Source organism: Chinchilla lanigera, unplaced genomic scaffold (assembly GCF_000276665.1).
Source record: "Chinchilla lanigera isolate Chin_1 unplaced genomic scaffold, ChiLan1.0 scaffold00095, whole genome shotgun sequence".
Taxonomy (NCBI): Eukaryota; Metazoa; Chordata; class Mammalia; order Rodentia; family Chinchillidae; genus Chinchilla; species Chinchilla lanigera.
The window spans coordinates 6997696-7017591 of NW_004955496.1; the positions used below are offsets into that span (position 1 = coordinate 6997696).

The 19896-nt window shown below is 41.7% G+C and overlaps 1 protein-coding gene across 1 annotated transcript in view; it reads left to right on the forward strand.

Moving 5' to 3' along the window:
• The window catches only part of Ppp3ca (protein phosphatase 3, catalytic subunit, alpha isozyme), a gene marked incomplete at its 5' end in the record, with an annotated part of 125204 nt that overhangs the window by 63154 nt on the left and 42154 nt on the right, over window positions 1-19896 (forward strand). The window contains 5 exon segments of the mRNA XM_013505393.1: window positions 3487-3598; window positions 4594-4739; window positions 9207-9346; window positions 13131-13208; window positions 15368-15462. Coding sequence (XP_013360847.1) covers window positions 3487-3598; window positions 4594-4739; window positions 9207-9346; window positions 13131-13208; window positions 15368-15462 — 571 coding nt within the window.

Consider the following 19896-nt stretch of genomic DNA (forward strand, 5'->3'; position numbering starts at 1 on the left):
GCCTCTGCCTGACAATAACAGTGCAGCGTGCAGCAAGCAAGGTGCAGTGACAGAGTAGCACCGTAGACTCCAGAAGACAACTGCTGTCTCCCTGCAGCTTGTGGTCTCTGCACTGCATTGCTTTCCCATAGCTGCTGCTAAGGCCCTTGTCAGACAAGGCAGGAGACACTTGAGGAGTTTATACCTCTTCCTAGCCAGTGCACATTCTGTGTGATCATCCAGTGATGGAGAGAAAGTGCTTTAATTAGAGCATTTCATGGTATGGACAGCTCGTCAGTTCAGGGAGCTGATCAGTGTGTTTTCTTTTTCACTTCTTTGCTTTCTTCTTCACTTCTTCGTTTACTTCCCTATGCAATTATTCAAGAATACTCACTGTTGAAAATTGTAAATCACAAAGTAAACCATTGTGCTGTTACTATCAGTGAGCCAATTAAACAAATGAAATAATATCCTTAGTGCTCCTTTCTTGAGGAAGATACATAAATGGGAAAAACCTTTGTCTGTGACAAAAATTAACAAAAAAAAGAAGGCCCAGTGTTTCCTCTGGGTAATGCAAACTAACTTTAAGTTGAACTCTGTTAAATGAAGAGTAAGGCTGGAAGGTACTTGGTATGTTGCTTAGGTGATCGGGACAGCTCACAGCTCCCCCACAGAACAGCCAGTGGACCCTGCACTGTTCCACCCAAATGGTTCCTGCAAGGAGGGGGTTCATCTGAGCCACTGGGTGCCACATACACAAGGTAACCTAATATTCAGCTCGTTTTTGTGTCACTGTTACACTGATGTGATATTTGCAAGAAACTCTACTTAAAAAACAACAACAAAAAAAAATACCAGGTCATAATTTTGTTTAAGCTCTTCAGCTCTGCGGAACATTGGAACTATAGATGGCAGAGCCATTGCCAGCGAGCCTGTGTTGTGCTTGGCCACTGGCTCCTGCCAGATGTTGAGGGTGAGGGCTGGCGGGCTCCTCCCTCTCCTTCTCCCAGCACTTCTTCCATATTGGCTGCATTTGCGGTTTTCCTAGTGTTTGGGAAGATATTTTCTTCTTGCCACAGGGGAGAGGGAAATAAAATGTGAAAAGGGAACTCTTATTTTTGCAGTATTTGGAGCCAAGAATTTGGAAATTGAATAATTCTCCTCTGTTTTCTCTCTGCTTTCTCTTTCCTCCCTCCTTTTCTTCCTTCTTTCTTCCTATTTACAGAAATGGAGTTAATATTTCCTAAACTCCTAGCATTTGCTAGGCATTTTACATCCACTAAAGAATAAGAAATATCAGTGTGCATTACATCATTTGAGGGTTGTTAGTGGAGATGATAGGAAGACTTAGCATAGAACATGTGTACCACTCTTTGAGCTTTTACAAAGATAATGAAAGGGCCACAGCAATTAAGATGAGAGGTGATGAAGTTACAGAATTGCATGATAATGTCAAAGCAAGATCTTTAACAGATGGCAAAAGGGAAAACGTGGGCCCTCAGATATGATTTCATGTGTTTGAATGGGGTTTTTAAAAGGCATCAGTTTTTAGTTGGACCAATAATAGGTTTGCAATAAATTTTTTACAGAAAAGAAAAAACTATAAGAACATCAGAATTTTGATTACATTTTCAAAAATTTGGTGACTGGGAGCTCTTGGGTGCTGAGTTGTGGCCAGGTATGAGACGTAGTTTCAGGAGAGCGCATGGCAGAGTTGGTGGGGTTGTATGTGTGATGGGGCCTGTCACACTCTCCTTGGGCTTCACAAGCCAGACTTCCATTGACTCCCACGTAGCCACAGTGCAGCCAAAGTGTGCCTCTCTCCCCCTGAGTGAAGCACTTAACTAGAGAAATGTCAACATGTAAATGTATTTGAAGGGGCTCTACATACCATTCCTATTCCAAATTAGAGAGGTAGGTAGGTAGGTAGGTAGGTAGATAGACAGACAATTTCTCACACACATGTAGGTCAGATTAAGGTATAGCCTTGTGCATTTTAAATGAGACACAGTCCGCTCATTGCCATTCCTCTTCTGAAGCATGAGGTAGCTTTGGGTGACACAGTGCAGCTGTGTTGTGCTATAAACCCCGATATACAGCCTGAGACTCTCAGACACTGAACTTGCTCCCTGTAGAGATCACAGGAGTCTATACCTCATGGCCTTTTAGGGACCCATTGCAGGCCATGTGCCATCGCCTCAGGAGCACTGTCCCCTCGCCAGGGAGCTTAAATGACTGCTCTAATTAGAATGTGATTGTAGGAAGTTAATCAGAATAGCACATATATTTAATGTCATCCTGTTATTGTTTGCTTCAAATATAACTTCATAGTTGGAGATAATACCTTGAACAATACAGTAATACACACTTGTTTTGATAATTAGCGTTTTCTTCAGAACTTGGGCTGTATATTAAAACATAATTACCTTCCACTCCTTTCATATATTGCCATAGAGGCTGACAGAGATGATTATTCTTCCCAGGTAGCACAACAGACAAATCACTAGCTGCTTCTCCCTGCAGACGTCATCCAACATACCTGCTCTGGGTTGGGAAACTGATCTAGAAAGTAAAACATGTGGTTTGGATTCAGATTTGGTAGCTACAATATGACTTGTCTCAATATTTTTATGGATTCTTCACCTTTTTAGCTTTACTTTCAGAACATAAATTTCATGAAAATGAGAGTACTTGTTTTCTAAAATACGGCTTCATGTTCGCTGTGGCTTCTTACTGGCTGCCAGCTGAGGACAGGGAAATTGATGCTGAAACTTGGGTGCGATAGCAAGTTGTGTCCTCAGACTGTGCAGGGGACTGTGGTGACCTTATAAGTTTATGCCACCCTGGCGCACACAGAGTCACACAAATTACAGTGCCCAGGAACCACTAAGAGGGTTTTAAAATAAGTGAGATATGTTCCCTCCCTGTTAGTGGTGCAAGTCTCTGACCTTCCATTTAATTACTCATATATTTATATATAAAACCAAAACTTAAGGCTCCATGTTCCAAAGACACCAAAAAAGAAGACAAAGGAGGAGGTGAGAAGAAAGGGCTGGTAAAGAGAAAGAAAGAGGAATGGCGGTGGTGGGGGGCGGGCAGCAAGGCCCTGGCTTCTTGGTGTTCTCCACACTCTGTCTCTGTCACCTGGCAATTAGATGACTGATTTGGTGAAGAGAACTGAGTGAGTCCGGTCTCCTTTCCCATTGTTGTGGTTCACATTTCCCGGTAGGCTTTGGCCTCGTTTCGTGTCTGCCTCCTGTCACTGTGTGGCCTGTGGCCCTCTGTGGCTTTGATCCTCCATGCGTGGTGTCTTAGGAGCAGGGATGTCAGTTTTGCTCGAAGTGCTGTTTGGTCTGATTGTCAGCATCCTCCCTGCTAAGGCCTGGCTTGGGGACTTGGGTCATGGTAACACATTTGACTCATATCTTTGTGGCATGTAGCTTTGGCATTCACAAGTATAATGGGAAAAAATGTTTATTTTTATGTTGTTCTTTTTACTTTTTTCAGTGTGTGCTGTATTTGTGGGCCTTGAAAATTCTTTACCCCAAAACACTGTTTTTACTTCGTGGAAATCATGAATGTAGACATCTAACAGAGTATTTCACATTTAAACAAGAATGTAAGTATACTTCAAGCTTCTCCTTTTATTGCCATATGTATTGAAGAGCCTTGCTAATTGATAGCTAAAAGTCATATGAGCCGTTGCCCAAAACTAAGACTTTCTAAACTCACAGTGCTTCCTGTCATGCCCTGTGTCTTTCAAAGCATGAATAGTTATAGAAATTCAAATGTTTTCAAAATTATAAGTTCTCTATAAAGTAATGTATGAATTTGAACTAATATTTGATGTAGTTTATATTTATAAGAAACAAGTGATTGTTACCTTTTAAAGCCAGTCAATCTATAGTGTAGCTGTATAGTAGTGATTCTGTGTAATAAAATAATAACATGTAGGAAAATAGTCCTACTGTGATCCCACATCTCTGAGGGAAAGCGCATGGAGGCCAATGTGGTCCCAGTTCCTCTATTTCTAGACCCCATAGCCTCTGACCTCTGCTGCATTTTCACTTCTCCCGTTAGAGGTGGATCTATCAGGGGTCACTTCATGGACCATTCATTTCCTCCTCTCAGATTTTCCCACTGTCTGCTGAAACTTTTCTGTCATTTCATCTTCTATTCCATGCACTGTACACAGACACAGATGTGTCAGAACAGTTGGTATGAGTCAGTCAGGGAAAAGTAATGTAACCTTGGAAAATGTCTTTCCATCTGCTTTTCTACAAAATCATTCAGAAAATCAGCCGGTCCTGTGGCCAGGTCTCTTTTTGGCTATCCAGAATGTTATAAAAATTATAAAATATGGTTGAATGATAAAAATAGAAAAACACTTACGTATAGTAAAGGTCAATATGTAAATCTTAATAGTAGTTTTTGATTGGGTCTTGGAAGATTACAAAGTGCAATCATATTATGGTCCTGATACCATCCTTGCATGAAAAATGTTAAAAAGATATTACACTGTTTCAAAAAAAGAATCCACTGTCTCTGCTCAGTGGTTGAACTGTAGCCATGACGTCACACAAGCCCATGTCCCCCTTGGTCATGCACAAACAGGTAAAATAAAGTACTCGGAGCGCGTCTACGATGCCTGCATGGACGCCTTTGACTGCCTGCCCTTGGCCGCCCTGATGAACCAGCAGTTCCTGTGTGTCCACGGTGGGCTGTCCCCGGAGATCAACACGCTGGACGACATCAGGAAAGTAAGTGTGTGCCCGGACATGCCAGAGGCACTACCTACCCTGCTTTTGTCACGTGCACTGTCTGTGGGAATTCATGATTTGACATAGCTTGGATTTTTGTCTTAGAAAGGAAGATACATTTACACCCAGAAGAGTTTTCATCCCTCAAGCTCATGGCCTGTCTCGCCCTGTAATGGGCACTGAAAATACGACACATTTGACCTCTGAAACCATATGTCCTTGCATTTCCCTTTGGGTTTTTTCCCCTCCACAACCCACTGTGTGTCCGTGGTCTATTTTTCAAGAAATGTTTTCCTTCCCTTGAGAAAATACCATAGTTTGACCCTTAAAATTTGTCCATATTATTTTGTTTTAAAATCTACTACTCATTACAGCCTAGAATTTTTAAATAATAGACTAACGAAATCTGCTGGCCGTTTTGACTGACCAGATGAAAAACAGTGGACTTCTTAAGAAATTAGTGTTGTATATTACTGTCATTCTAGTCAGCAAAAAGATAATTTAGATTGAATGTAGAAGTACATTGTATTTTTCATGAAAAAATGTAATAATATAGGGTACTTTTATGTAGTAGAAGAGGCTGTCTTTCATTTCTTTGGTTATGTTTGTAACTCTAATAATTGTAGTAGTGTAAGAAAAATGAGAGTGATAAACTCTATATATGTTTCTTGTTGCCAAAATCCCCAAAGAGAAAAGGCGAGCCGACTTTGTTAGTCCATTATTTAAAAATTCTAGGCTGTAATGAGTAGGTTATGTTATCTTCAAATAATATTATTTGGAATTATTTTAAAGTCCAATAACTTGTTGAAATTAACATGTGTAACATGGTTAGAGGGTTGTGCTCACCATCTTGCTTTCTATCTAAGCAGAAATTTTTCTTGGAGAATTTGAACATTAGAAAACTACTTTTTTTGTAGGACCTATTTTGTTCTACTTTCAGAAGCCTAAGAAAATATTCTTGTACATATCCCAAAATTCTAAGAAAAAAAAATGGGCAATAATTCTTCTCCTTGTGTAAAAGTTATTCTCACCAATATTTTTAGAAAGAGTAAGTCCATCACATTATCCTAAAGTACTATACTTGAACTATGCATTAAAATTGGGAGTTGCTGACTTTTCTTTTAAAGGTTTGTGTTTATTTACTCATTCTCCTGTTATGAACAGGATGTCCTGTTCAAGGGAGCATAGGCTGTGTGCCTTCAGTCTGGGCTCCTTAAGGATGAGCATGAGGACAGCCTAGATTCTAACCCATGCTTAGGACTTAGGAGACCTCACCCCAAGAACGCTGTGCTGTCACTTGTTTGAATAATTGTCATTTAGTTGCTTTTTCTACTTCCCCTGAGTTTGGAAACTTCAGAGTCCGAGAAATCTGCATGCTGATCAACATTACACCTTAATTCCATCAGCTGTCTTAAGTTAATATTAAATCAGTAGATAGCATTTTTCCACTGTATTTAGTGAGAAAGAAATCAAATAGCCATATATCCTTGTATCTTATTGGTAACTCGATAACCAGTTAGTGCAGTAGATATGGAAAATGGAATAGGTCAAAGTGCAGATCAGTGTAGTTCTGTTAAGGAACGTTGGGCGTCAGGATACTTATGTTTTACTGGCTGCCAGCAACCAAGTTTTATGGGCTAGAATGGAAGACAAGAAACTAAATAAATATCCTCCTAACTGAGAATTAGTGAAAAGTTCCTTCAGTATAGCCCCTTTAGTGTTTGAAATTCTCTACTGAAGAAAATAAGTAGAAAGGATTCACCTATTGGGCTATTTTATTGAAGATACAATTATCAGCAAAAATATCTACAAACCTCTACTGCAAAATGAATAATCACTTTTATATGATTTTTATTTGCTGCATTTCTTCTTGGAACTCGTGCTATTAAGGAAATAAGTTAGTAAATCATGAATTTATTTATACATCATAAATCTCTACTAAAGTGAACTCAGTATCTTTTAAAAGTTCATTGGTTTTTAGAGAAGAATTATATTAGGAAGGCAAAACATTCAAATTCTCCCTTAACTTTTCATGAAGATTCAAATAAAGGCCACAAATAATTATTTATTTTCCTATTAGATGGGAAATACATGATTTTTATTTTAAAAATTAAACAAAAGTATTTGCATCTTTGTTCCCTGGTCTCTTTGTGTTCATTTTTGTAAGACAGCATTACACATTCGCCTTGGGCACTGTCTTGCACACACAGTGTGATCTTGTTTTGCATTTAAGGCAGTCTAGATATGGTGCTTGTGCCTCAGAGACCAGGGAGGGAAAACCCTTTCCTACAGGAATTTAAGCCATTCATCTGCAACCTGAGGGACTCCTAAAATCAATGACTGGACATCTCATGGTGTGTTAAGTAGATTTTAAATCTACCAAAGATATTTCCTATCTTCACAATTTACTTTCCTTCCTATTTTAGACACTGAGATATATAATTAAGCTGCACACTTAGCCATAAAGTGACTTGAAATTTACATTTTGCCATATGTCAGTGGTTTCCTCCAAATTTACTTTATTTCATTTTGTATTTGTTGATTTTTATGTAGATGGCATGAGCTTTTAGAATGCACTTTATACCATTTCCAGAATAAATTCTATACTTTGATTGTTCTCCCAGACCCTTGGTTGGGATTCATATCGTTCAGAAAGTCTTCCCTCCTCTGCTGTTCTACCTCTAATAAATTCTTACTTCTCTGAAAAAATATTCTGTGTTTTTACAGGCCAATATTACTTTTTTGGAAGAATGGTTTCAAAACATAAAATACTTAAATCTCTTAAACAAGTGAGATTGCAATGCATATTTCCTAGCTAACATAGTGCTTGAAATATAGAAGGTCTGTTCTTATGGAAGGTTTTCACTGGATGTTGAAAATGTGAAATGTTATCTCATTTTCTTTAAGTATTAGTAAAGTCCAGTATGTGGCCAAACCATCACTTGTGTCATTTGGTGTAAGACAGGAAAACAAGAGGATTTGATTGGTTTTCTGCTGAATCTTTCATTGACCTCCTCTGGATTTTGCAGAATGTGAAGAAATACTAAATCTGAGGAATATCAGTTCTCACCAGGCATAGTGGTACACACCTATAATCCCAGCACTCTGGGAGGCTGTGGCAGGAAGATCATTGCAAGTTTGATTTTTTTGGTTTTTTCTCCGGTACCGGGAACCGAACTCACGACCTTGCGCTTGCCAGGCAGGCGCTTTGCCGCTGAGCTAAATCCCCAGCCCCCATTGCAAGTTTGAGACCAACCTAGGCTATATAAGTGAGCTCAACGCCAGGCTAAACTGCATAGTGAGACCATGTCTCAAGAAAAGAAAAAAAAAAAAGAATACACGTTTTCAACTGGTTTTCATAGCATTTATCCTTGTTTTTAAGAAGGTCTACAGAATCTGTTCTACCACAACAATGTTAAATTTTGGTTAAATCCTAATAAAATGGCAGTGTTATAAAATGTAAAATGTATTTCCTCTTGTATTGCTCATACCTTCTTTTTTTTTTTTTTTTTTTTGGTGCTGGGAATCAAACTCAGGACTTGCCAGGCAGGTGCTGTTGAGCTATATCCCCGGCCCTCATACCTTCTAAATGCACTTTTTAAAATTAAAATATGAGTTTGTTAAACATTTATAATTGGAAAATGAATTTTCTACGAAGGCTTCAGGTAAACCTATCAAGTCTAGAACTCTGAACTCAAGAACAACCAGTGAAATTTGGGTTTATTTTACTGTTATCATTATTTTCCTTTGTGCCACTAAGTTCAGACAAACACTTGTGCTTCAGTTAGAAAACTAGATGACTCCTAATGAGTGAATATCCAAAATATCAATTAACATGTCCCCTTAAAGGGAAAGCTCACTTGTTCTCAAAATCCTTTTGTTAAATATAAAAATCATAAGGCATTCTGCATCCACCTTCTAAATAACAAATAGCAGTTTAGTGGAGGCACTAGAGGGGTCTCCCCAGAGATAGCTAAAGCTCCTCCCCAAATTAAACAGGAGTGGAGTCACATTGATTGATAGATAGATAGATGATGATTGGTGCATAGATAGATGATCTATAGATGCACAGTAGGTGATAGATAATTGGTAGATAGAAGATAGATTGATAGATGATAAATACATAGATGATAGATGATTGGTAAGTAGATAAATGCACAGATGAGAAGAATTGAAGGAAAATGAGAGAGAGGATAAGAGGAGGACACAGGAAGGACGAAAGAGGAAGAGGCATTTGAAGGGAGAGATGGAAACGCAGAGGATGAGTGCTCAGGAGGAGGGCAGGGAACTTGGAGAAACTTGGAGAGGGAGATGCAAGGTACCAGGCCGACAGAAGGAAAAGGAGAGCTGCTCAGAAGAGGTGAAGGAGGTGGCTAAGATAGCCTGGACTGGTAGCACTGGTGTCTGCCTTATTCTGAATTCCATTTCCAAAGATTAGTATTTTGCTCTCTGTCCTCTTTCTCTTAGTTAGACCGATTCAAAGAACCACCTGCTTATGGGCCCATGTGTGACATCCTGTGGTCGGACCCACTGGAGGACTTCGGGAACGAGAAGACTCAGGAACATTTCACGCACAATACAGTCCGGGGGTGTTCATACTTCTACAGGTGAGGGCCCTGGCCAGGGGCCTGGCTTAGTGAGGGTGCTTTACAGCTTCTGTAGGAAGCAGCTGGGAAGGAGAGGCTCACTTGGAAAGTTTGGTTCAAATGGGTTCTTCACTTGCAAAATGAGATAGGAATGAACGAAATGGTATAAAACCATATCTGTAGTTTCTGAGAATAGAAAATGCGGGAAAATGCGTGTGATGTGAGGGTGGAGAGGCTGCTGGAGATGTAAGGGTAGAGGAAAAAATTTGTTCCTCTTCAAGAACTGTAGGGAAAACATCCACCACCAACCTTCAGTTATAGAATCACATTTTAAAATTTTACCTGGTCTCATAACTTAAATCAGAAAAGCAACTTTACTTTGGTTGCTTATAGTACAGTCAAGGCATTGCCATATTTTTAAGCTTGCCAGGCTTCCTGGTACATAAGGCCTTGCAGCCGTGCAGTACGTAGGTATCCTAGTATATTTATTTTCAGCACCTTGATAAACTAAAGTGAACTGTTATAGAGTGATTCTTACATTTGCAAATCCCAGGGGCTTTTCCCATTCCATAACACTGACCCCTTCAGGGGGGAATCTCTCTGCCACACATAGGTTCCTGTATGTCCCGTGTCTTCCTGGTCACTTCCTGTCTAGTGCCTGTGTCTGATTCCCCTCTGTCCGCTGCCTCCCTGTCAACAGACAGCAACTTGGGAAATACCCAGATGGAGATCGCTCTAGAATGCATATTCCTTTTGTTCTTTCTTTCTTTTTTTAACTTAAAAACTAAACTTAGTGCTCCCTGAGTTAGTGCTTGAGCCCTTCCCTGGCAGCTAAGCTCATGGCATGGCTAGCATAACCCGGAAGGCACATCCAGCTGCTCTGTCTTCAAAGGGAGCCGGGGTCCTCTGTGTGGTTTTGATCAGATTCAGATGGTGTAGACGAACACTGTTCTATCTGTTACCTGTTGTTTTAGAGGGAAGAAGGTTTTTTTCATTGGTTAGTTGATATGATAGAGAAATTAACTTTGGGAATAGAAAATCTTAACTTTGTAAAGCATCGTTCAAAGAATTTTTTTTGTTACATCTATTAGTAGGGTTCTAAACTGGTTTATCAGAAAGTTTATAGCTTGCTTCTATGTTTTTGAAATCTGGGCATCAAATCTAATGAGTCTATTTTCAGAGTCTGAAATACAGGGACATGTGCTGCAGAACTAAAAGCACGAACAATTTGGATCCATAGCACCTACTCGTCCTGGGGCCCCCCAGCTGCTCCACCCGCTCTCCCATGTTTGTCTGTTCTTCCTTCTCTCCCCTGCGTTCCTGCTCAGCTTTCTCTCCACCGACCGTCCTCCCTGTGGATGGGGTTCTAACTCCCTTTCTGTCTGCTCAACTACGCTTCTCTGGTAGATCTGACAGGAGGGAGAGATTTCTCAAAAAGAGCCCCTAATTAATCACAGCAAGTCCTCTTTCTTGCTGCCTAATGGCTGTTGCAGAACTAGTGCTATTTTATCCTTAGGGGCCTTTATTCTTCAGTAGTTTTTAAAAATTGTCTAGTGTTCTCTGCTCCTATCTGGATTACTGTCGCCCTCAGGAGAGAATTCATGTCCACCCCTCACTAGACCCTCCTGTAGCCACTGCAGCCTCTAAAAGGAAGAAAATGATAATTACTGGGAAATAAATGACTTTCCAACTCTTTTTGTGGCTTCAGGTGTCAAGAACTCTGCCTTTCCTACCGTTCTATGTGTGTGGTATGCTTTGCACCTTGAACATTTTGTGGGTTTTGATCATTTCCATTTAAAAAGCATAAAAGTATTATAGAAAATGTGGGTTGTGTTCAATTACTATTTAATGCTTTAATGTATTCTAGGCAGATAGTGTACCAATGATGGGATTCTAGGTCATACTCAAGTATTTTCCTAATTAAGGAAAATATTTAAAAGCTTAATAAGTGGTTCACTATGTATACTTTAAATTTCTAAAGTTCTCCTTCCAATTGAGCTCTCTCTGTGTGAATGATAAAGTTCCTCATGTGATACTGTTAGCTAGCAAATGGCAGCTTGGTCAATTTCATTTTTCTTCAGATTTTTACTGAAAGTAAGACGTATTCCCATAGGGAAAAACTTAATGTAAACACCTAAAAGTATCAAACTTGGAATGACTAAAATATTTTAAAAGTGTATTTTCCCGAGAGCCTGATAAGTCCTTCCAGGAGAGGAGGGGAATAGCTCAGCCCTTTGCCCCAGGTAGAGATTGACAAACTAAGGTGGTCACTATGTGCCCATGGGAACAAGATCACTGCCACTTTCTCTTAGGCAGAGATGAAAGCCACCGACCCCAAGAACAGGGCTCCAGAGACAAGGAAGGGCACTGCCTGAGATCCCCTGTGCCCTCTGGCATGGTATCTTACAGCGAAATGTGCAACAATCATTCTGCTGCCCTGAGTGGCAGCCCCGAGCCTGTTTCTGACACACTTAGATGGACAGCACATATTCGCCTTCCTGCACAGAGAGCGGAAGCCTTTGAGGCCACAATGGCCAAGACTCATCCCTGGGTACTCATGGCCAGGTCTCCTCCTCTTTCTCTGTCTTGTAAAACACACACGCACACACACAGAAACTGTTTTTTGGATTGTGATTCCATTTTTGCCTAAAAGCAAAACAAAACTTCTCACCATCAATATCTCTATAACTTAATTCCAGCATTCTAGGAGGCCAAGGCAGGAGGACTAAAAAGTTCAATCCCAGTTTGGGCAATTTAGCAACATAGTGTGCAACTCTATCTCAAAAATAAAAAATGAAAAAAAAAACAACAGAGGATGTAGCTCAATGTGAAGGCCCTGAGTTCAGTCTCAGTATTACAAGAACAAAACACTAAATCTCTATAACAAATGTTACCTTTGTGGTATGTTTTCCTATTAAACAGGAAATTTGTACAAATGTATAGCAAAGAAATTATGTTCAACTTCTCTTTTATAATAATTATTTTAGTGACATATTCCAGGTAATTGTTTCCCCTAAGTGCTATTTTGTAGTTGATAAATGTTTCCCAATTTGTATATAGTTTAGATTCTAGTGACTATTTGCGTTTTGTTTATGAGTATTGGTTTTCTGTCCCTTGATTTGAATTATTTGTTACATACAGTTATCTCATTAAAATTCTTACAGCAGAGAAATGTATCTGTAAAGGGTATTTCAAATTTTAATTTATACTTTGAATTTCACTTATAATAGTCCCTCAAGTTTGAGACTTTCTTAAATGACACACAGAACTGCATGTTGGATATTTTTCTAAGTCAAGAGAAGTAAGTCTAAGAGAAAGTTCTCTTGATTGGATTTAAAATAGTCTCAAGCCCTGTGAGTTCGCACAAGGTTTTGCATGATCTGCCGGGGGCCGCACCCTTAGCAGGAGGGAGATGGGCTCTCGATCCCTTGAATGCTTCCTCTGCCACCTCCTGGCTGGGCTCCGTGCATCTCACAGGTCACACAGGTCAGGGGATCTGAGAAATTGGTTTGTATTGCAGTTCCGTTCTCAAGATCTACTTATGCGTCTGTTCCCTCTGTGTTTAAATGGGGCATCAAATTGACTTTCCCTGAGTGAGCCCTCTTTGTGGTGAGTTTCCCTGCAGTTCGCATGCACAGTTGCAGGTGTGGATGCCCTTTGTTCAGGGCGAACACTTGTGTCCTCCGAGCTAGGAGCTGTCAGAGTGATGTGTGGATGCTCGCTCAGACTGGCTCTGGGTGCTGACACACGTGTGACTCTCCGGAGGACTCCAGTACTGATGCCTTTCTCTCTCCTTTTCTCGCAGTTACCCGGCTGTCTGTGAATTCTTGCAGCACAATAACTTGTTATCCATCCTCCGAGCCCATGAAGCCCAGGATGCAGGGTGAGCAGGGTTATGGGCTGGTGCATCACAACATGTATGGTGTCCTGACCTCTCCGCTCTGCCCACGCTGGGCTGACCTCTTGGCAGGCCACTCCTGGAAGGAGCAGGTCTCAAATGGTCTGTGGACAGTTCGGGTGTGGCAAGGCTGGGATGAATGGAAACCAGTGGCCGTCAAGTCCCCTTGGGATTCTTGCCAGTCCCTTTCAGCTTGTCCTTTATAAGGGCTGGAAGGCCAGCACCCCTTACTTCTCTCCATCGCCATTCACGACTCTCCCCTAAGCAAATGAATCCCCAGTACTCTCAGGTTTGGTTTTGGGCAATGTGAACTACGCTCATGCAGACATAGTACTTCGTATATTATACCTCTTGTGCCATTCCTGATCCCCATAGAGTTTTAAAGAACAAACCAAATAATTATGTAAAATTGATTTTGTGTTATCTGATAAAATTTTATAGCATAGACCAACATTAAGAGTCACAATATACTAACAAAAGTCTGGTATTTACTTTAATGATTGAGCCAGTCAGAAAGAGGGAGACATCCTCATGGTGAAGTTCAGCATGTAAGAGCTGATGCCCTGTTCCCCTCTGCCCCCCTGAATGGCATTGCTGGCCTTTAGGCATTAAGATCACCCCTTTATATTTTGGAGTTTCTGGAGAGTGGGAGCACTTTCTTGTAAAACTTGTTGCTGAAATCGACAGTATAGATTCCTGTGCTCTGGAGGAGGACAGTAGCCAGGGTGCCCCTGACGGGGAAGCTGAGCTCCGTCCGAGCCTCTCTCCAGTGGTCACTGTTGTTGCACAGCCTCAGGTCCTCAGATCTCTGTCTCCACTCTTGAGGAGTGATGTCCCTCTCTTTATCTGGCTGCCCACTTGGGGTGCATCTGTCTCCCTCACCAACATACCTGAAGTCATGTTGGGTGCATCATTCAGTATCCACAAATATTTTTAAGATGAACAGTTGATTCTTCAGAAGAATTGGGACTCTACTGTCCAGTGTTTGCTGTATTTGCTAACAGATAGGCATAGCCAGCTTTGGTTCATAAAGTCCAGGCCCCAGGCTTCAGAGTATCCTGTCCCTCAGGCTCAGTCCCCTTCCCAGAGAAGTGCAGGTATCCGTGGAAGACCCCTGGAGTATTTCTCAAGGTCTGAACAGGTTGTTTTTTTCTGGGAAAAGTAGTGTTGTCTCAGTAGTTCCAAAAAGAGAAGAGTCAAAATCTTTCTAATATTATACATTTTATCCATTTTTATCCATTTTATTCCTTTTAAAGTGGCTGCTGCCATATCTGAGGTGCTATTGGAGCTACCTTCATCCCCCATTCTGTTTCCCTGATGTTGCTCCTCTAGCTCTTGCATGCAAGACATGAGCCACATTTTCATCATGAGGGACAAAGGAGCCAGAGTCTCTTGCACTTTTTGATTCTTTGAAAACTAAAATGTTGCACATTATTTTTGTGTTGGTAGAAGAAAAGTCGCAGGGTTGTTGGTTTCTTTCCACAGATTTCATGGATGGTCTGTTTTATTCCTGACTAAATATTACCTTGCTGAGACATAATTTCTGACCTGCACACAGCAGCAGGGATTGTAATAAATAAAATTCTAAAATAGAAAACAGGCTCAATTAGTGAAATCCATAGATTTAAAGAGGCATTATGTGAAAAGCAAGTCACTTAGTCTAGGCAAAATGCTTATATTGAAACTTTACAGAACACTGTAGATTTATAGAGTAATCAGCCTGGCTGTTAGTGGTAAATCATTGGATATTGCTGTTCTCATTGGTCATTTTATGTCAAAAACATTGGCAGCCTTCTGAAGAGTATAGTGTTTACGGGGTGTCGGCATGCAGTCGTTAGCCTTTGGCATCTTTCTCAAACACATGGAAATGAATTATGAGTTTCCACTGGATTTCTCCTCCCTTGAGGTTTGGTAAATTTAGAACTACCTATCTGTAAATTGCAGTGTGAATGTATATTTTCCCTCCTGAAATGAGAGCTCTGAGTAGCAGGCTTGAGAGAGGAAATTTTACGTAGTGTTATGTAATTGAGACTTCTGTGGGGGATAGAACTTAACTCACTTAATTTGCTATTTCCAAGTGTGTAATTTGGTGTCATCCTCTTTTCCGTGCCAGCCTTGTTTTAACCTGTGTTTGCTGTTTTCAGGTATCGCATGTACAGGAAAAGCCAAACAACAGGCTTCCCTTCTCTAATTACAATTTTTTCAGCACCAAATTACTTAGATGTATACAATAACAAAGGTAAGTATTTTTAAATCCTTCTTTCACTCCCATAATATGTGCGATGATTCTCAGACAGTCTTGTTTGGGTTTGGCGCTGGAGCTACGCCCTCTCAGCTGTGCCTTTTCCCTTCAGCTTTCCAGTTCTTGTTTATGCAAGTTCTGAGTCTGCACTCAGGGCAGCAGGTGCAGGGGGGCTGGGGTGGGACCTAGCACTGGCGCTTTCTCAGTGTTTTCTAGGACTTTTCTGTGTGGGTCAGGTCTGGCCAGCACTGAAAAGTAAATACAGACTTGGGAAAAAGTAATAGTTGAAGGTAATTCCAAATCATGTTGCTTAAAAAGGATATGGATTTCAGTAAGAATCATGTGACTGTGCATGTAGAGTGTGCAGCAGAAAGAAGCTGAAACTCACAATTCAGATTCAAATTGTGTTTGTTGGTAGCCACCATGCCTGTGTCAGCTCCCTGCTGGGCACAACGTGTTCCTTCCTTAAAGCAGCAGTGTCAGCACCTTCACCTTCCAGAGCGCACCCTGAGTCCCTGCAGTCCACTGCCTGCGGGGCTGCCCACTCTGAGGGCCATGCCCTGGGTGAGCCCTCAGTTCCAGGCCAGTGTGCAGGGCTCCCTCTGAAATTGGGCCTGAAGGAAGCAGGAACAGCGGGTGTCAGTTCCTGACCTCAGGGAGAGGAGGAGGAGCATGGAAGTTTTTGCCTTCTTTGCTGGGGACCTCCTGAGCTGGGGCTGGTGCCCAGGGTGCTGGATGGGAGAGAAGGTATGGGAAGGCACCATCAGAGGGCTTGGTCTGTACCTCACTCTGGGGACATGTCTGAGCATGACTCTCAGAGAGTAGGGAAATCAAGGAAGGAGGAAGTCCAGAAAACGATGCCCCAGAGGTGGAACAGCCCAGACAGATGTGAGCCATCAGAAATCCCTGGGGCTGGGGCTGGGGCTGGGGCCACTGCCACCACATGAGGTATGCTGGATGGCTTTGTCCTTATCTGGTGACCAACACCCATGGGCAGCCTTGACCACCATTACCCCAAGGCCCTGCTGAGTGTCCTTGGTTTTTCCCAGGTGGCTGCCTTTGTTTCCCTCATGTCCTGTACCCATGTCTAGAGAGCCACCTGGCCTGCTCAGTGGCATACCCTCCCACCGTGCCCTCTAGAGCTCTCAGGGCACCTGGTCCAGAAGGCAAACTGGGTGGAGCCCAGTGCCTGCACATGCCACCTGTCCCTCTCCCTCCACCCCTGAGCTCCTGCAGACCCAATGTGTGGCCCACCTGGGTGGAGCTTGCTGTAGCCTCACAGCCTGGCCATGGCCATGGTGACTGTGATGGGCCCCCCTCCAGCCAGAGGGTCTGCTGGGTAGGAAACACCTTGCACCTCTGCTGCATCCTGGGTTCCTGGGCAAGAGGCACTGCTCTTTGCATGGCAAGAGGGCTGCAGAAGAAAATACATGTTCTCTGCACAGGTATCTGGGTGTGCCTTGCTAACAAGATGAGATGTAATGTGTCTTAGTGTGAACTCAAGGTAATCAATAGGAAATACATTCAACAATGGGTGATTTCACTAGAATGGTCAGAGAAGGCTTTGTTTAAGATAAAATATGATCTGGATATTTAAAAGTGGTCAGGGTCTAATAGGAAGGAAAAAAAATTCAAGACTCTGATTTTTTTTATTTTAAAGAGATAATAATGAAAAAAGAACAATAGCAAAATATCAACAACATAGACAAAAACAAAATGAACCAAAACCAAGAAAAATGATAAAGGGTTTCAGAATAAAATGATAGGAATTAACAGTGGTTGTTATATTACATATTGTTTTTTCTTTAGGCAGCCCACACTGTATTCATAAACCGAGTGAGAGGTTACTCTGTGGGGTGGGCTTGGGCTCCCAGTCTTTGCAGGAGGGCTCATGAGGTGCTTCCAAGGAGTGCAAGACTTAGTGGGTCATCTGTAGGATTCTGTAATTTACTGTAAGTTTGTGAAACATGAGCTCAAGATTTGTAATGTTCTGTGGCATTTAAATATTTTTCATTTTAATGTAGGGAAAGGCATGCCCAAAAAAGACATTTCCATGTCAGAGACAGGTTGCTAAGTAGCATACACTGTCCCTACCAGTCTTCTAACAACTGAAGACAGTTCATACAATAGAAATGTAGATAGGGGCTGGGGATTTAGCTCAGTGCAAAGTGCCTGCCTGGCAAGCACAAGGTTGTGAGTTCGATTCCTGGTACTGGAAGAAAAGACAAAACAAAAAAAAAAGAAATGTAGAAAATTGAGATCGTCTGCCCTAAGAACAGGCTCAGCCCATTTCTGTTCTGTGTGGCAATGAGTGACAAAGCCTCACTGGGCACAATGCCACCTTCATGCCTAGTTTGTGTCACTCTTTGTGTCTCTGAGATGACAGGGAAGGGGCTCAGATATCAGAGCATTGTTCCCTGAGATGCTCTGGTCCTTTACTGAGTCTTTGTCTTGAGGAAGATCGAAGACTTTCAGGAAGGAGAGAGAAGTATTTCATTTTGGAAACCTTTTCATAAAAGAAGAATCTGTCCTGACAGAAAAAGATAAACTGATAGGAAGAGGAAAGATGTATTCCTCAGTTTGAGCATAATTTCAAGAGTTTTGTATAAAATTTCTGAAGCACTTTAAAGCCATTATGCCATGTACAGTATGTGGGAGGGAGTCAATTATCTACCACAAAGTGTGGGTTACTCCATTTGAATAAAATCATTGTTAACTAGAATGTTCAAAAGCAGCTCAATGAAATTGGCTGCAAGCACCCCCAAAACAACCACGGAAAAGTAACAGTAAAGTATCTCTGAGTTAGTCTGATTCTTAGAATCCATGACCGCGCAAGACCAGGAATTGTACCTTGATCATTACAGTAAGATTGTTTACAAAACTCCAGAGGACTACAACAGCAGTAATACTGACTGAATGAAAGATTAAGAAAAGGGGCTTTCTTCTGCCATGTTAAACCCAGTAACCATCATGGTCAGATGTAGATTCAAATGTCCAGGGGATCCAAAGAGCAGCTTTTTCCTGCCTGTAGTTAAGGGGAAGCATCTGGAAGGTTCTGAAGGTGGAGTGTCCCTCCCTGGTATAGCCCGAGGAATCCTGTTGGTTCTTCTCTTTCCCACCCTGGACCACCGGGGTGACTTCCTTGCCAACCTCCCTGCCTCCATTTCAGACAACCCCTGCAGGACACCAGGCAGTAGACGTAGGTCGGAATCACAGCCCTGCCTTCAAACTCATTTGAATCTATTGGATATGTGGTGACATATACATAAACAAGGAGACAGATGTTCTTTTGTGAATAATGCATGAAATAGCTTAGCAACAAAATGCAGTGTGATATTAAGACATTATCGTAATTCAGTATTTTGTGTCATGATGCCACATGCAGTGCAGGATGTACTCCTCTTCAGCTTTTTATGTGTTTATTTCACCAACTTACCTAACCAGCCTCTCCACCCGTCTCTGGGAAAACCATTTCCCTTACTTTCCTTTGCTCAGGGCCCTGCACTGCTGCTGTACCCCTTTGCTCAGTGTTTCTTCCCATCCAAATACTGCTTCCTATCTAATCATTACAGAGACCCCCATTTCCTGGTCTCCTGCTTTGAGTTATGCAGTGTCAGTCATTTTTTCCTGTGCACAGTTTTTCTTAGGTAGCTTTCCTGTGTATTTCAGAAGCACAGTGTTATGGCTTGTGTCTGGATATCCTCCCAAAACCTCATGCAGTCATCGGTGTGGGCTTCTATTGTTTGTGATTGATTCATGGTCCAGTGTTGGGATTATGGATGTGAGTGCTAACATCCACCCTGGGGCGGGCAGCCTGCGTACAATATAAGGGACAGGAAGAGTCTTCTCCCATGCTCCTCCCTTTTTGTTCTTATTGCTTTTGCTGTTTTCTGCCGCCATGAACTTTTATCCTCTGCCATGTGCCACTCTGCCTTGGAGCCAGCCAAGTATGGACTGAAACTTCCACAAACTGTGAGCTAAATAAACCTTTCCTTCTTTAACTCTGGGCATCAGGTATTTTGTCTCAGCAACTGGAGAAAAGTAACTAAGACACATGGCCTTCAGAGAATAAACAACTTGAGACATAAGGCTTTTAGTGCACCTGCTAAAGCCTAACCCTGTGCCTTGTATATGGCTGGAAGTCAATATGAGCATGAATCTGGCTGTCTTTCTTTGGGAATTAATGAAAAGGGACTGACCAGGGATAGCCTATAAGTACTGACCAGAGATCTTTATCACATGGATCTTTATCTCATGGGAAGCTACTACTAAAACCAGTGCTGACACCCTTTCCAAATTGGAGGTAAATACTGCTGAGTGCTTTAAGTGTCCCAGTGGCTTTTTTCTATGAGTCTGTGGCACTACTGGAGAGCTACTTCCTAATTACCCAAATACACAAAAGAGGAGAAAAATGTAGTAATGTCCTGCAGT